The 15,099-nt window shown below is 38.1% G+C and overlaps 1 protein-coding gene and 1 long non-coding RNA gene across 3 annotated transcripts; one reads left to right on the top strand and one right to left on the bottom strand.

Moving 5' to 3' along the window:
• Positions 1 to 235: 235 nt before the first annotated feature.
• Positions 236 to 5,282, bottom strand: LOC121090349. Of its 2 annotated transcripts, none has more exons than XR_005828526.1 (2): positions 4,170 to 5,282; positions 236 to 589 (listed from the first exon to the last, which is right to left on the bottom strand). It is a non-coding gene; the product is annotated as an uncharacterized LOC121090349 (long non-coding RNA). The 2 variants fall into 2 exon arrangements; XR_005828527.1 differs by lacking the exon at positions 236 to 589 and adding an exon at positions 2,194 to 2,435.
• Positions 5,283 to 5,424: 142 nt separating this feature from the next.
• CENPW (centromere protein W) lies at positions 5,425 to 13,325 on the top strand. The gene is made up of 3 exons (XM_040598801.1): positions 5,425 to 5,591; positions 10,560 to 10,673; positions 12,386 to 13,325. Exons 1-3 carry the CDS (start codon positions 5,502 to 5,504, stop codon positions 12,410 to 12,412), a joined length of 231 nt encoding a protein of 76 aa, XP_040454735.1. The 5' UTR covers positions 5,425 to 5,501; the 3' UTR covers positions 12,413 to 13,325.
• Positions 13,326 to 15,099: the final 1,774 nt, after the last annotated feature.

Below are 15,099 nucleotides of genomic sequence, written 5' to 3'. Positions count from 1 at the left end.
ACACTGTTGCATATCAGACTTCTAAGGGTTTATTTCTGACTGAAGTAGAAGTCAATGGGGAAAAAATGTGGTCCTTGTGGAAGGCGAAAGCTAATGTCTCTTCTAGGGGGGGCTAAAAGGTGGTGTTGCCCTTCATGCAAAAAACAAAGTGGAGAAAAACCATTACTCTCAGGCCTTCTTGTGGCCAACACTTATGATCTACTCTTCCTGATAAATGTGATTAAAAAGTTGGCAGTTGGGTAATACGTATTCTTTATTAATCTTTGCTTGAATTCTCCATTGATGCCCATTACTACTAAATATTTTATGCTAATCAGACTAGTTTTCAGTGAAGATCCCAGGGAATGTCATTAAGCTTTGTGATCTCCTTTCTTCTCTGTTTGTAATACATCTGCATAAAACATATTTTTTCGGATGGCAGACAACAGGTATTTTTCAGAATATCGTGTAGGTTTGTAGAAGTTTCTCAGAGAACGTGGTCCTTTTGGCAGGTCTGGATTAGCTGATCAGAGTAGAGGTGCCAGAAGATCCTTCTGGCTTGTAGCTAGTCGTGGAAAGATGACCTCTGCAGAGGATAACACCGTTCTTTCTGGAATTTGGGAGAAGAAATATGACTGGCATGAAATGGGTGTATCAGATCCGAGAGCAAAATGTAAACAATGTAAAAATCTAAAAAAGTACTGGGAAAAGTTACATGAACGCAGAGGAAGTAGTGATCTGAAGTAATTATTTTTGGTGTTATTTTTTCATCTTTATGGATTTCATTGGAAACACCAAAAATAAACAATTTTCTGTTACATAATTAGGTATTGGACATATATATCAACCTGATCCTGCATTAAATTAGTTCAAAGGCAGTGAAACTGACACACTTTTAGTTGATGGCATGCCAAGTGCATGAGGAATACCTCTGAAGGTAAAAGTGACTGCTGAGCTGTGATTTATGTGCCTTTTCTCTTTTACAAAACCAAGACTGAATCTTAAATTGTAAACCCTAAATTCAGTGAATAGTCTGAATTTCAAATACAGTTTATGGTGTTTTGCCTTTCTTATTTTTCACTGTTCAACACTGGGCCTGAAAACAGATAGAAACAGAGCTAAATAAATAAATAAAAAATGTAATTTTAAAAACAATTGATCCTACAGACTTCCTTCTTTTCTTCATGAAAATAAAAGGTGAATGCCAAACAAATCTTTGAGCTTCTAGTATTTACTATTGCAATAAAATTACTGCCATTATATTAATAGCAACAGCCACAGGAGGAAAGTTTCTTGTTAAAATTGCCATTTCCACCTTCTTTTTCAAGCAAGAGATTTGCTTAAGTTCCATGGAGGAGAGGGAAATATACAATTTCCTCCTTTGTATTCTCTCTTTTCCCATTTCTTTACAAAAGTACTCAACCACACCTGAATTACCCTATATAAAACAGAAAGAATATACAGATGTAACAGGAGAGTCAGTCTATGTACTCCAACCACTATGATCAAGCCTATCAACTATATTATAGAAGAGTTTACTTTTGCTGAATTGTTATGTTCTGTTTTAAAGATATCTTTTCATCACTGAAGAAAACATCAAAAGATTTTAGGCTTTGACATTCATATCCAGGATAAGTTTCAATGTCTTTCATCAACCACTGAAACTGGATTAGCACCAGAAAGTATTTAACAGTCTACCTCACTAGAGAAAAAATTGAGGGACCTCTGGCTTAGTAAGAATCTATAAAATCTATAAATCTATTAATTTCAAGATACCACACATTTGAAATGGAATTCTTCAATGTTTTTTTCGGAAGGTTGGCTCTAAAATTATGAATTGGTGAAGAATTTATGAAGAGTCTGACTAAGGATAATGTCAAAATCTACAAACAAAACAATTAAACTAATAGTTACAAAGGACAAGCTGGGAGACCCAATTCAACAAATTAAGAGGGGTTTATAAAAGTTTCAGGTCAGAAAGGAAACACTGCTTTTTAACTTAATTTCCAAATACTAGCCTTGTTTTAATTTACAGTGTATTAGAGGAGTGGACAAAATAGTCTTTAATTTAATCTCTTTCCTTACAGAAACGGAGGACAAAATGTTTACTGGTTTGCAGTTCAGCAGTGATGGCCTCAAGCTTGGCCTCTTTTTAGTAACTAAAATGTATGGAACTGTTTTCAAGAAACCCACATAATAAAAGTGACAAAATAATGTCAATGAAGTTGCTTTTATTCAAAATCACTGCAAAGGTGGTTTGTTTTCCTGAAGAAGTTAGAGCTGGATGGTGACATTTTAATAGCAGAATTTTCCTAGCTCTTATCGTCGGTACCAGATGATTTATTTAGTTCCAAGACACAGTTCAGTATTGCTGGAAAACTGGGAAGATGCTGTGCTGCAGCTGAAGCCACGAAAACACATCCAGTTCACAAAATGAACTAATGCATGATTAAAACCTGCAAGTTAAAACATGAAAAATGGAAAATTCTTGAAACACTATTTGAAAATAAGGTAACTGCTTGTAGAAAATGGATAATGCAGATATAAAACAGAAAATAGAAAATGCAGAAAACTGCAGCTTTTGAAGAGACGAAACATGAAGATGTGGCTATAAGGCACAGAACTGCCTTTTTTGTAATGCTGCATGAGCATGACAAAATTAACAATTTCAACTTTTCAAAAATTAATTTAAAATACATTTCACATTATTCTTTTAGCTATTTAAATGACATTGCATAATAGCACTATAACAGAACATTATGGATTCTATCAGAGAGACAAAAAAGTCATGTTCAAAATCAGAAACAATGTGAATTTGCAGTTTTCTATGATTCACTGTAATGTAATCATTAATTCATGTGCTAATATAAATCAAATAATTTAAACATTGTGATTTAGTTTAGTTAAAATTGTCCATTGTAATGTATAATGTACAGTGATGTAATTTTTTCTTGTTCTACAATATTCCTGTATTAAACTATTAAAAAATCATATTTACAGAAATATTTACTGATAAAGAGATTAACATATATATTCAATGCGAAATTTTAGCTATTGAAGTTCATGTTTGCTCAGTAAATCAGAACCTATAATTTAACATTTTTACATTGGACCTCTGTTACCAATTGCTTGCAGTAGCTGATGCCATAAATTTTTCCAAACATCAGAGAAAAGGAAATCTGGTAAATAAGTAGATTTGAGACAGCACTTTCAATTATTATTTTCTGTGGCTAAACCCAAAGAATAGTCTACTAGAAATATAAAACTATCAGAACAAACAAAAGTCTAATAATTTTTATTTAACGATAGATTTTGATTCAGTCATTGTCTATCTAGCAAGTGCACTACTAAATATATATAGTTACTAGTCTTGAGTCACAGTATCTGTCATTTTATGCACATTGCTGCACAGTTTCAAATTTGTATGATGTATTTTAAGTTTTAGACCTTATAGTGGAGGCACTTTTGCAACTTACACAGTTTATAAAATGCTTGCCCATACCATTTTCCCAGAGTCTGAGATCGCAAGGCCTGATTCTCAGCTCAAGTTAGGTCCAGTGGTGTTACTGATTTATCCCAGCTGTAGATCTGAATCTCTTGACACACTGAATTATTGCTGAACCCAATGCAAGTTTCTATGTGTGTATTAAAAGCATTACACTATGTGACCCTATGTAGCTCCTGAGTCATAGCCATCTAGGTAACTGAAAAAACAAATGTTTACTTCCAGCAGTGCTGCTGAACTATTAACTGATTATTATTAAACTGCAGAACCCGCCCCCCCATATTTTAGTGTGCTTATCCCTTCACAGAAAAAATGTTAAAACTCTGATTTTAAGATCTGCATCACTGTTGATGATTAATGGCTAGTGACAGTCAAAGCTGAAAGAACAAAGCATGGTTTTCAAATATCTGACAGAGCATGAAGAACTGGCAAATCTTAAATTCTCTTGTGCTGTCAGATATCATACTTCTATTTGGACTACATTTTGTGTGTATCGCAAAATGCACTAAAATACCAAATCATACCAATTTAAGAACATACTTCAGTAAAACTGATTCACATCTGGGTGCTTATAATTTTGAGTATGTTAAGACAATATATTTATCTTATTAACATTTAAATTTGCAAACATTCCGTACGCCAAAGAAAACAAAACCCCTAATAAATATGCCGAAAAACCCCATACCTCAGTATGAAATCCTGACCCCTTCTCCAACTAAGTACACACAGTCCAAATACACTGAGAATGCCAAGCTAGAGGGGCCCCTCTGTGGGGAAACCTGTATTTCAGTCAGCAGCATCCTTCAGCCAAAATAGAAGTGTAGGGACAGACGCTAGAGAAAGGATGACACTTCAAAGTAGTGGCCGATTTCAGAACGAGCGTGTTTCTGTGTACCATTAAGGCAGTGCCATGCTTGTACTAACGCAGTATTTTATGCGGATTTATGTGCAGAACATAACTGTCACTCTGGGCTCATTTTAGTGTGCTTTGTGGTGCTAATTAGGCTCCTGGTCCTGCCGTCGGCCCAGACTAGCCCATTTGGTGTCACATCTCCCAGCAAGGTCATGCAAGGCAACGAAGGAGAGAAAAAGTGTGTTGTACAGCTCCCTCTGATTCTGCAGCAAATAAATCCTATTACACTTCAAGAGATGACTGCCAACTCTAAATCCACAGGTCTTGGCCTGGGGCTTGCTCAGGTGGCACTGCACCGGTGCCATGTTCCCTCCGTTTCGGGAAACCTCTGCACCTGGCAGCAGCCGGATTTGAAGACCAGGTAAAGGCACTCGGGGAACCGCCGCGTCCATTTTCTTTCCTGATTAAAAAAGGCCTGGGCGGAGGCTTGATCAGCTTGCTAAAGCTAGTGCTAAACCCAAGTCTCAGCGAGCTTACGGGGGAAGCGGTGTGACACACAGCGGACCGCGAAGGAACGGCTGTCGCAGCGTCCATCTGGCACCCGCCCGGCGGGCTCCTCCCGTCCCGCGCCCGCTGCCCCCGCCGCGGCACCGCGGCCCTCGCCCCGGCGATCGCTGCAGTCGGGCGCCACAGCCCCCGCCCCTCACCGGCGGCCGGACGAGGGCCAGGCCGAGCGCGCCCCAGGGGCCCGGCAGCGCCGCGGGCTGGGGCGCCGGGCACGGAGGCGCCGAGCCGCAAGCGCAGGTGAGACGGCGCCTCTTCCCCGAGCGGCCGGGCCACTGCGGGGTGCGCCGAGAGGGCAGGAGGGTCTCCCCGGATTACTACGATTTCCGAGGTTTCCAGGGAGCCGCTCTATCGCCGCTCGCACGCCGCAGGCGGGAGGGAGGGAGGGAGGGAGGGAGGGAGGGAGGCACCAGGCAGCGGGCCCCTCTCCCGGTCCCGGGCCCCGCCACCGCCGCCCTCCTCGGGGGCGGCCGTTGGGAAGTACGTCACGGCGGGCGCGCGCCTGCGCCAGGGCGGCGGATTTGAACGGCGGCGGCGGGCGGGCGGGAGCCGTTGGGCCCCTTCGCGGCAGCGGCGGGAGGAGGAGGAGGAGGAGGAAGGATGAAGCGCACGGCGCCCCGCTCGACTTTGCGGAAAATCATCAAGAAGCACAAGCCTCAGTTACGCCTGGCGGCTAACACCGACCTGCTGGTGAGGAAGGAGAGGGGCGGGCGCCGCGGGGGCGGCCTGGAGATGCGGGCCGTTCCGCCCCTCGGCGCTGCCCCCGGCCCCTGACCGGCGAGGCAGGCGGAGGCCGGCCGCGGTCCCTGGCCGCTCCGGCCGTGTGGGGAGCCCGACGGCCGAGTCCTTCAGCTCCATCCGCGCTCTCCCGGGGAGCCTGGGGGTGGTAGCGCAGGGCGGGGCGGGGGGGGGGGGGGCGGCAGTTAGCTGCTTAGAGACGGGTGTCCCTAAGTGGGGACACTTAGTTTCGAAATATTTTATTGCTTGAAAGACGCGGGCCGGTGGATTGTGCGTGCTGGAGCGCTTTGTAGTTGCTGTGTGTAATGGGATGTCACGTTACTTACTGCTCAGGGTGTTTCTGCGGTGACCTACGGGCAGAGGGGCGCAAAATTTGTGGGGAGATGGAGGGCGGGTTAGCCTAATAAAACGTTAGTAAATAGTGGCTGCAGCTTTCTGCCTGCTGTATTGTAGATTTCTGACCGAATTTGGGGATTCAGGGACAGGCTGATGCATAAATATTGTGTCATTACATGTACACGCTGCTCTTCAAAGAGTTCTATGTAAACGGGCTGAGAAATGGGAATTTGGTTTACGTGGCTGTAACGTTTGTTGTTTATGTAGGGCAGGTCGGGTGTGCGGATATCAATCAACTTAATTGTGGTCAACGAGTTGCTAAACCATTAAGTCATCTTGAATAATCGATCCTACTTTTGTAGAAGGCCATTTAAGTAATCTGCCCAAAACTAAGGAATGACAAGTCTTGTTAGTTATCTAATGAGAATAAGGTGTTGAGATCCTGTTCATTGCTTTAAAACACCTGTCATAAAGGTTTAGACGTAACAGAACCACATCAAAACAAGTTTCAGACAACAGGTCAACCAATTTGGATTTCTTCTGACCTGCAATAAGGGATTTGTGGCACAGGAAGGGTTTGTCTCACCAGGAAATTACTTGAGTACAGCAAGAATACCTGACCTCAAGAGATCTTGTGGTAGCTGCTGTGTTGAAAAAAAAAAAAAGTATCTGTGCATAAAAAGTATTCTTTGAAGTGTGTTCATAGGCTTGACTTGCTGAACTGTCATGCCCTTCTGTTTACAAATGTGTGTGATTCTCAGAACATTAATGCATGCTGTATACTAGTATGGTACCTGACTTGAATTGTAAGTCTGTATTTCTTACGTGTATAAAAGTTGTCTTGCAGCATCTTGAAGGTTGATGTCTGGGTATATGAGGCTAAATGTAGATATACAAAATTGAAAAAAAGATAAATGAAATGAATATGCTAATTACATGAAGGGATTTACATTTGAATGTAAGCTGTACATATTTTTCTAATTGGTCTAATAAAAATATGATCTTTTCCTACTTCTTTCGCTATCTTTGGAGTATTTTATGGACTAAAGACCTGGCCCCTTGCTGCTTGTGCTCACACCTACTCAAAGCTTACTCAGTGTCATTTATTGTCAACCAATCAAACTTACATAATCACTAATAACATTTTTTGTAGACGTTAGTAACAGTTGGTCTGTGTTTCCATGGTCATGTTAATTAGGCTTCAAGGTAGTGTAGCTGTCTGAAAAGGGGTAAGTGGGACATCCATCCAGATCTTGGGCATTGGTTCCCATCTCTTCTTTGTCCTGGCACCAGCATCCTGTGGATTGCAAAGACAATCAGTGAATTGAATTGACTGAAACTAACAAACAACAACAATCTGACCTAGCTTAAAATATAGCTATGCAAATACTCATTCTAACACAAAGGATGAGATAAGAATGAATTTTAATAATGTGGTGGAAGCATGGATTATCTCTTCTGGTGATGTAAAATTAAATGGCCTTTTATGTTAGGAGGCTTGGCTATTTTATTTTACCTTTAAACAGGAATGCCCGGGGGTGGGGATTGCCCAATATATTCTTCAAATAAGCATGTGGCTAAAAGCTCTTTAGCTCTTTATTTCTATGAATAAATAACTAACACAGCTGCAGTTTTGCTTTATTTAAAAAAATAAAAAAAAAGGGTGAGGGGAAAGTTTAGTTCTGTAGTTAGACAAGTAGTAAGTTTTGGGAGTGTTTTTTTTAGTGTCTCTGTTATTCCCTACAAACCTTGTAAGAGTGTTGGCATACTCTAGAAATTGATACAGTAGCTATCTTAACATGACAAAACCATATACATTTTGAGTAAAGTGCTTGTGTCTTCTGTGGGGGAATAGAGAATCGACTAGTTTGGTTTCTGGGTTGTATTCCTGAATGATCCATGCTCTGTGTTTGAATCTGCTGTGGTGCTTAACCAGTCTAATGAGGAGGTCTTCCTACCTAGTTTATGACTTAACCTGATTGTTTTCCTTTTCCTGGCCTTCAGTGATTATTTTTCCTCAATAAATCAGTGTTATCTATGTCATCGTTACTAACAAGTCTAAGAGACATAAGAATTCAGACAATTTTATTAAATACTTGAATGTTTCTTCTTCGGTTTTCAGATTCTTTCAATCAAATCTCTTTGCAATTTGAAGCTTTGTCAGAACCTGTTTCTTAAGTGTTATCTTTCTCTGTGCACAGCGTAGCTAACAAATTTCATCAAAATTTATCAAGAAGCTGATTTTTTAAAGGAGTGTGATAATATTTTTGAGTGAAGAGATAGGAATAGCTTTTAAGGTTTTCCCTATGCTATTAGAACTCAGTTAGTTACCTTTTTGAAAATAAGAGGTAAAGATTTTAGTACTGAAGTTCAGCTGTTCCCCCCTCCTCAACGGCCTGAGAAGAAAAAGCTGCAGACTTTGCTCTTGCTTGAAATTACAGAAGAAAAGCAAGAGCTCAGCTGCTTGTTTTATTATGTAAGGGCAGGTTTATATTTACATTGCAGGAAAAGCTTGAAGTATTGCACTGAATGACACCTTTTTTCTTGGTTACCAGCACAGAATGATGACTGAAGGCAAAATATCAGTCTAAAGAATTGTTCTAAAGTTATGGCAGCAAAAAAAATTACAGTGCTTGTCCCTGCTATTCGTTAGTTCTGTTGAACAGGTGTGTGGGAGCTGCTGTGCAAGCAGTGTTGTGAGTTTTTACATACATTTTTAAAACTTTGCAATCTTTTTTTTTAATGGGAAATAAGCATTCTGTTGTGTAAGGTAGTTTTCACATGTAGTTCAAAACTTTTTAAATTTTATGTAGATGGACAATAATACATAGTAAAGCAATGTCTTTAAACAAATACAGTATCGCTTAGGTACTTGTCAGTAACTGCTGTTCATGCTATTCAGTCATTCTGCCTTTCATTAGCCTCTCTCAATTGCCTTGAATAATCTGGAATATTTATTAACATGTGTGCTTTATTGTGGAACGTTCTGATTTTAGTTATGTGACTATTTTTAAATCTATAGCAGGGGAAACTTCTCCACATGCAGCGATTCGCTTTGAAAATAGCAAGATAAAGGTACAGTGATTCTGAGAGAAGACGTGTTTCCTAAAGGCAGTTTTAAAATTAATACTTTTGCCTTTAGGATTCTCAGTAGGAGGACTTGCAAGTATGGAAGCTTTTGTTCCATGTCCCTTTTCTCCCCCAAGTTTTTTCCAGAAACCTAACCTCCATGTTGATAAGTCTAATAGTGAGCGTTCTAATGTTGAACACTATTTTAGTGCCGCTGCTTGATTCTGACGGAGATTATTTCTGTGTAACTAAAGAGTAGTTTAAAAATAGTTTTGATATTTTGCTAAATAAATCTGCGAGAACATCTGCTTTTTGTGTTGTAGATGCTCCCAAATGATGCCAAATATTATGTAAATTTATCTATAGCATGCTGGCTTCATTTAATTCAGGAGATTAAAAAAAACCACCCTAAATTGCTTGTCATATGGACAGTGAAATGCCTGTCCTCTAACAGATTCTTTGTGCTGCAAACCCACTGCCAAAATATTTCCTATAAACTCTAACTTGTTACTTGTTATATATTTCTAGGCTTTGCAGATGAGGTATGGCAGAATAAGTATATAAATTTATATAAATACAGTTTTCATATATTTCAGAACTATTTTTATGCACTCTTGATTGAAAATGTATTTTTGTACACTTCACATATCAAAGTTAATATTGTTTGAAAGTTTAATTTACAAAAGGTGCAATTACCAGTTTTCAGGTTGGACTGTTAAAACAGTTCACATAATGTTTGTATAATGCTAAAAATTTGTATTACATGTCACTTATTGCACAGGGGTGCTTTTGGCTGGCAGTTCTTAGTCCACGTTAGAGCAGTTCCTTGCCTGCTGAAATTTTTGCTGCCTCTGTACTAGCAGTGTAGCATTCTGTATTGAACAGAATACTGCCCTATCAGTTCTTTTCATGTAAAAAGGTTAAGTAAGCAATGAACTGGGAAAAAAATGGATGGAGCCTCCTGACAGTGGAGAATTTTTTGTTCTGGAGAAATTAATGTTAGTGCTTCTTTACACTGGAAAGGGGCAGAAGTCCTTGAACTTGTCTGTGGTCCATTTGCTGATAAGGCAGGGATAAATTTGCTGTTCGTTAAAAGTCTGGCCATTGTAGTGACTGAAAACTGACTATACTAACTAGTAAGCAAAAAAGGCGCCATCTTATTCTATGATATTTATATTTTGTTATAAAAATACTAATAAAAATCAGATTTGACTTCTGTTAGATCAGTTGTTGTTTGTATGATCATTTCTAGAGCACTTCAACTATTCAAGTATACCAAATCTAAACTTTATTTACCGGAGTCTTGCAGTAAGGAATGTCTTGGGAATTTATTGGGACTTGAACTGAGTGGTACTTCATTTTCCTGAGAACACCTTTCAGGAATTTGGAAGCAGTCTAATATGTGAATCCTCTGTCTCAAACAATGACCTTTTTTTAAAAAAAACCCAACCAACTATGCTTACGCAGTTTGAACCCTTCTTGATAATTTATTTTTTTTTTTCCCCTCTTTTAAAGGTACACTTGAGCTTCTTGCTGTTTCTCCATCGGCTAGCAGAAGAAGCCAGGACAAAGGCTTTTGAGAACAGAAGTAAAATAATTAAACCTGAGCACACTATAGCTGCAGCAAAGGTAATAAAGCATTTGTAATATTTTTCTTTTTTTTGTTTAACGTAAAAATGTATTACAAAAGCATATGCAAAAGTTTTCTGTGTTAGTGTTTATGTGTTTGGATTTATAGTCCAAAACCTGCAGAGACTTAATGTTCTTTAATCCATTGTTGGCATAGTTCACAATTACCAAGACATCAAATTAACTCTCCTTGCCCTAATAAATATAGCCCTATTTTTGATTATTCCATGTTTAAGTTCATAGTTTCATTATGTGGGTAAGTCTACACAGTAGTCTACCAGCAGGCATCCTGAAAGCCCAGGGAATAGGAGCAAATTCCAAAGTTGGAGTTCAGATGGTACTATATCAAGGAAACATTCTGTTTTAACTCCAGTAATATAGATGAAGCTTTATGGAACAAGTGAGAAATAGTTCAAAGAGGTTCAAATTCATTACACCTTCAGTTCTTACCTGCTTAGTCTGAAAGATGTTTGAAGTGGTTTCTTGCAGCATTGTGTGGATGGTACTTGAAGAGATACTTCGTGTGATGTGTTCGGCAAGCGAAGGACTAAGCGAGGATTAAACTGTGGGTTGTTATATGGGTAGTTAAGCATAACAAAAAATTGCTCTATGAATATCTGTGAAGGAGGAACACTTTGAATTACAGAGCATGGTAAGTTTTGTGTACATGCAAAAGAAGAGAAAGAGGAAGGTACTATGCAGCTTTCTCTAGAAGGGATTTGAGTAGTGCCAAATTATGACTGAAATCCTTCGTATTCCGTAGCTCATTTCACTCGCTAGGATGTATCTGCTTTAGGAACTCAGTCTTTAATTTGTTGTCTGTTCAACCACCTATTTACTGCTGGGCAAACTGGAAGAACAAAACAGTGTTATCTGATATTTGGGTCCCCTGGATTCTGTTTATCTTTTTTTTTTTTTTTTTTTTTTTTTTCCCCTCTGGTGAAGTGTTTAGTTTGATACTTTGTATTACTATAGTAACAGAAATATATACAGGATGTGTAGGGTAGCCAAGTGAATGTTACAGTTGGAATTGCATTTGTGATTTCTTTTTAACTGCAATCTTAACATTATTTGAACATTTTTGTGCTCCATTTATTATTAATTTTTTTTTTTAAGATGAGAAGAAAGGAAAAATTGCCTGTATTTTAATAATGTTAACACTTAAATGGTCCCACTTGGGCTTTGAAGTTCATTTTTCAACTTAAACTCCAAACCAAAAAATGTCCTTCCAAGGGTCTGGGCGCTCTTGATATAGAAAGAAATAAGGCATTACAAACAAAAAGTGAGCGTAGTAGCCATATGATCGCAAACCTTATTTTTTTCTTTTTGTCTAGGCCTAACAGGGTAAGAGCTTCAAGGAATATGCTGAGAGCTTGGAAGTGTTATTGGTATTTCTCAGCATTTCATTTTTAAAATAAGCCTTTTCTTTTACAGAGTTCTTGATTATGAATGTTCCTATTAAAAAACAAAAAAAACAAAACAAAAAAAACCCCAACAAACAAAACCCAACAAACTTTCTGATACTGCATTTTTCTATGTGCTTTGTTTCTAACCTTTTCCCTAGTCTTTTACCCTTGGTGGCTATACTCCTGGAAGCGGATTGTTTGGCTAGGTGAAGCTTTGGTCTGATCAGCCTAGCATTCTGGATTTCTTACTGCAGCCCGGATTGTAGTAATAAAAGCAGTTATAAATATACTTTTTTCTTTTTGCAGGTTATTTTAAAGAAAAGCAGAGGCTAGAAAACAGACCACTGGAATTTCAAAGCATGTTTTTCTGTGTTTTCTTACTAATGTGAGATCCTGCGAGCCAGCTTTTGCACGCGTGGAAGTATTTATTGATGTCTATCTCATGACTATTTTGCTGTTTCTTTAAAAAAACTAATTTTAAAATCTTACAATGTATATTTTCATACACTTCATGCATACTATTAAAATGTGTGTCACTTGCCTTGAAGACTTCCAGCGTACCTTATTTCTTCCATAATAACAGAGGGATGCCTATACCATAGTCACTTTTCAGGTACAATGTGACATTTATTATTAGAAGTGTGAAACTTTTAAAGGAGAACAGCAATAAAAATGCAGGTTCCACTAAATCCATTATAGATCAAGCCATTGAAAGTAGATTTACTAGTTAAACAAAATTTTGGCTTTCAAAACAATCACTGTAGAAACTAGTGTATTGAATGCCTTGGCTTCGATTTATTTATAAATGTCTTAATATTTTCTAAATAACTTTGAAAAATAGGCTGAAACGTCTGTGTTCTGGGGAAAGAATACATACTTTGTATTCTAAATAGCACTCAACTGTTAAGCTGGTCTTTTGTTTGATGTGGTATATGAGACAAGTTGGTGGTCTCTGATGCAGTTGGTGTGGACAGATGCATGTTATGGATAATAAAAGATCTGGCACAGCTGATGTTTTTGAAGTTAGATCCTGTACAAATAGTGAAGATCAGTTGGCATGAGTGCCAAGCTACTTCCTCCTCCCTTTCGATGAGTGTCATCCTAACTTGTCAGAAGTCTGGAAATGTACATTATGTAAAAATATCTTCTTAAATTAAGATCATATCTGTTCCTAATCTGATACTTTAAAACAGCTGCTGAACGCTTTTCTTAATAAATCTTTTAATAAAGATATAGTTGAAACTCACATTTTGAGCTGGTAATACAGTTTTGTGGAATATGAGGTATCTGATTCTTATGCACAGTGAGCTATTCTTAAAATAAAGAATTTTAAGAAACATTTTATATTGAGTAGTCTAATTCTGTTTAACAAGTTACTGAGTGTATTATAGAAACTCAGTAAAAAAGAATTGCATTTTATATTTTTGTAGTCTAAGGAAACTGTCCACATACTTTTAAAAGCCTGTACAACTTGTGAAAAGTCATTCTTTTACAGTATGCAGAAAGAAAGGATGACTCTTCTGCTTGCTTAACTCAGGGGCTTAGTTTAGTCTGCTTCTTGTAAGGTTGACTAGATTCCTTACTCTGCATTTTCTTCTCTTATTCCATTGGAATCCACAAAGAAAAATGAGAACATACATGTGTAGAGGATATTTGGACTTAATAATTTGAAGTACCTTCTCGGGAATAAGGGAGATCTGGCTAGGTATTTAATTACTGTCTGCGATTTAACAGTTTTATTACAATACTAGATTTTCCTTTGTTAGAAATGTTTTCTCTTAATTTTTCCCTGAAATATTTTCTTACAGTCTTGTAAAACCACATACCTTTCCTGATCATACAGTTGTTTGAGTGCTGTAGCTTTTGGAACTTGTTTTGATGTCCACTTAAACTTCTTATTTTTTATTTGCCTAGGAGCAAGATCGACTGTGAGTTTAGCAGAGTGTTCTCATTCTTATGTAGTAGATGGATAATCAGCTACCGTTGGGGAAGGGAAAGAAGGCAAGGAAGGGTTAAAACCAGCCACCAGTGCACTGTTATAATATCTTCCACAGTGTTTTCGGCTTGTGTTCATAGTTAAGAAAGTGCCTTTTTTTTTAATTGGAGAGGGTTTTTTTTCTTCAGGCCTGAGACGTTTGAATCAGAATGTATTCTGTTGCTAGATTGCGACTACTTTGTGAATGTTTCATACTAGCTGAAGCAGGCAGGTATTGAGAAGACCTGAATAACTTGACAGGTCTCTTAATTTTCAGTAAGCATTTATTTAAAGTTTAATGTGGTTGATGTAGTGTGGTTAAGCATTCAGAAGTATACAATGCTCTTATTTTTTTCTAGTATCTTCTTGAACGTTCACTACAAGGTTAATTGTATTCATATTTGGCAGCTCTTCTGTACTCCTTCGTGTATATACATAGGGTCTCTTCTACTCGGTACTCCTTACTAGATTTTAAAAATCGTAATGCCTTACAGCAATGTAATCATGAACACTTCCAATTAATACAACTTTGGAGAATATATTAGTAATTCTTTTCCATTATTGAATCTCTATTTAATGACAAAACATCAAAGCACATATTTCTAGAAAATGTCTTTTTAAACTAGATCTGTGGTGGAAGTCCTAATGAGCTTGGGTTCTCTTATTTAAATTCCTGTGTTGATTCTCTGTCATTAGTAGAAAAAAGGCAAGGATTATTGAGGGAAGAGTCATGCAGATGCATTGTCTCTTCTACGCTTCTGTTTCCATGAAACCTTGAGAAATTCAGTGTTTAGAAACCACTGAGGCTATTGACTCACTATTGAATTTCCTCTGGTTTTAAAGGTAAGATTCAAGAGATTTTGGGAAGGGGGGTGCTCTGACAATACAGTTATGACTCTTCATTTCCTCAGAAAACAGGATAGAAAACATAAAAATTTAAAGGCACAGTAAGACGTTATTCAGTTTTTCCATTCTTTCTTCTCTTTGCAGCTTTCTCAGTATGTTTCTGTTTCATGTCCTACTGCACCCTTTCACTATGACCATT

Source organism: Falco naumanni, chromosome 6 (genome assembly GCF_017639655.2).
Source record: "Falco naumanni isolate bFalNau1 chromosome 6, bFalNau1.pat, whole genome shotgun sequence".
In the NCBI taxonomy this organism is placed as follows: Eukaryota; Metazoa; Chordata; class Aves; order Falconiformes; family Falconidae; genus Falco; species Falco naumanni.
The sequence above is the reverse complement of the archived record's forward strand: the minus strand, read 5'-3'. Positions and strand labels throughout refer to the sequence as shown.

Bases quoted from the DNA above. Each gene is read 5' to 3' on its own strand.
- CENPW (XM_040598801.1), top strand. From the start codon at position 5,502: ATGAAGCGCACGGCGCCCCGCTCGACTTTGCGGAAAATCATCAAGAAG. The intron at 5,592-10,559 runs GTGAGGAAGGAG...CCTCTTTTAAAG, and splicing joins CGGCTAACACCGACCTGCTG to GTACACTTGAGCTTCTTGCT. The intron at 10,674-12,385 runs GTAATAAAGCAT...TTCTTTTTGCAG, and splicing joins ACACTATAGCTGCAGCAAAG to GTTATTTTAAAGAAAAGCAG.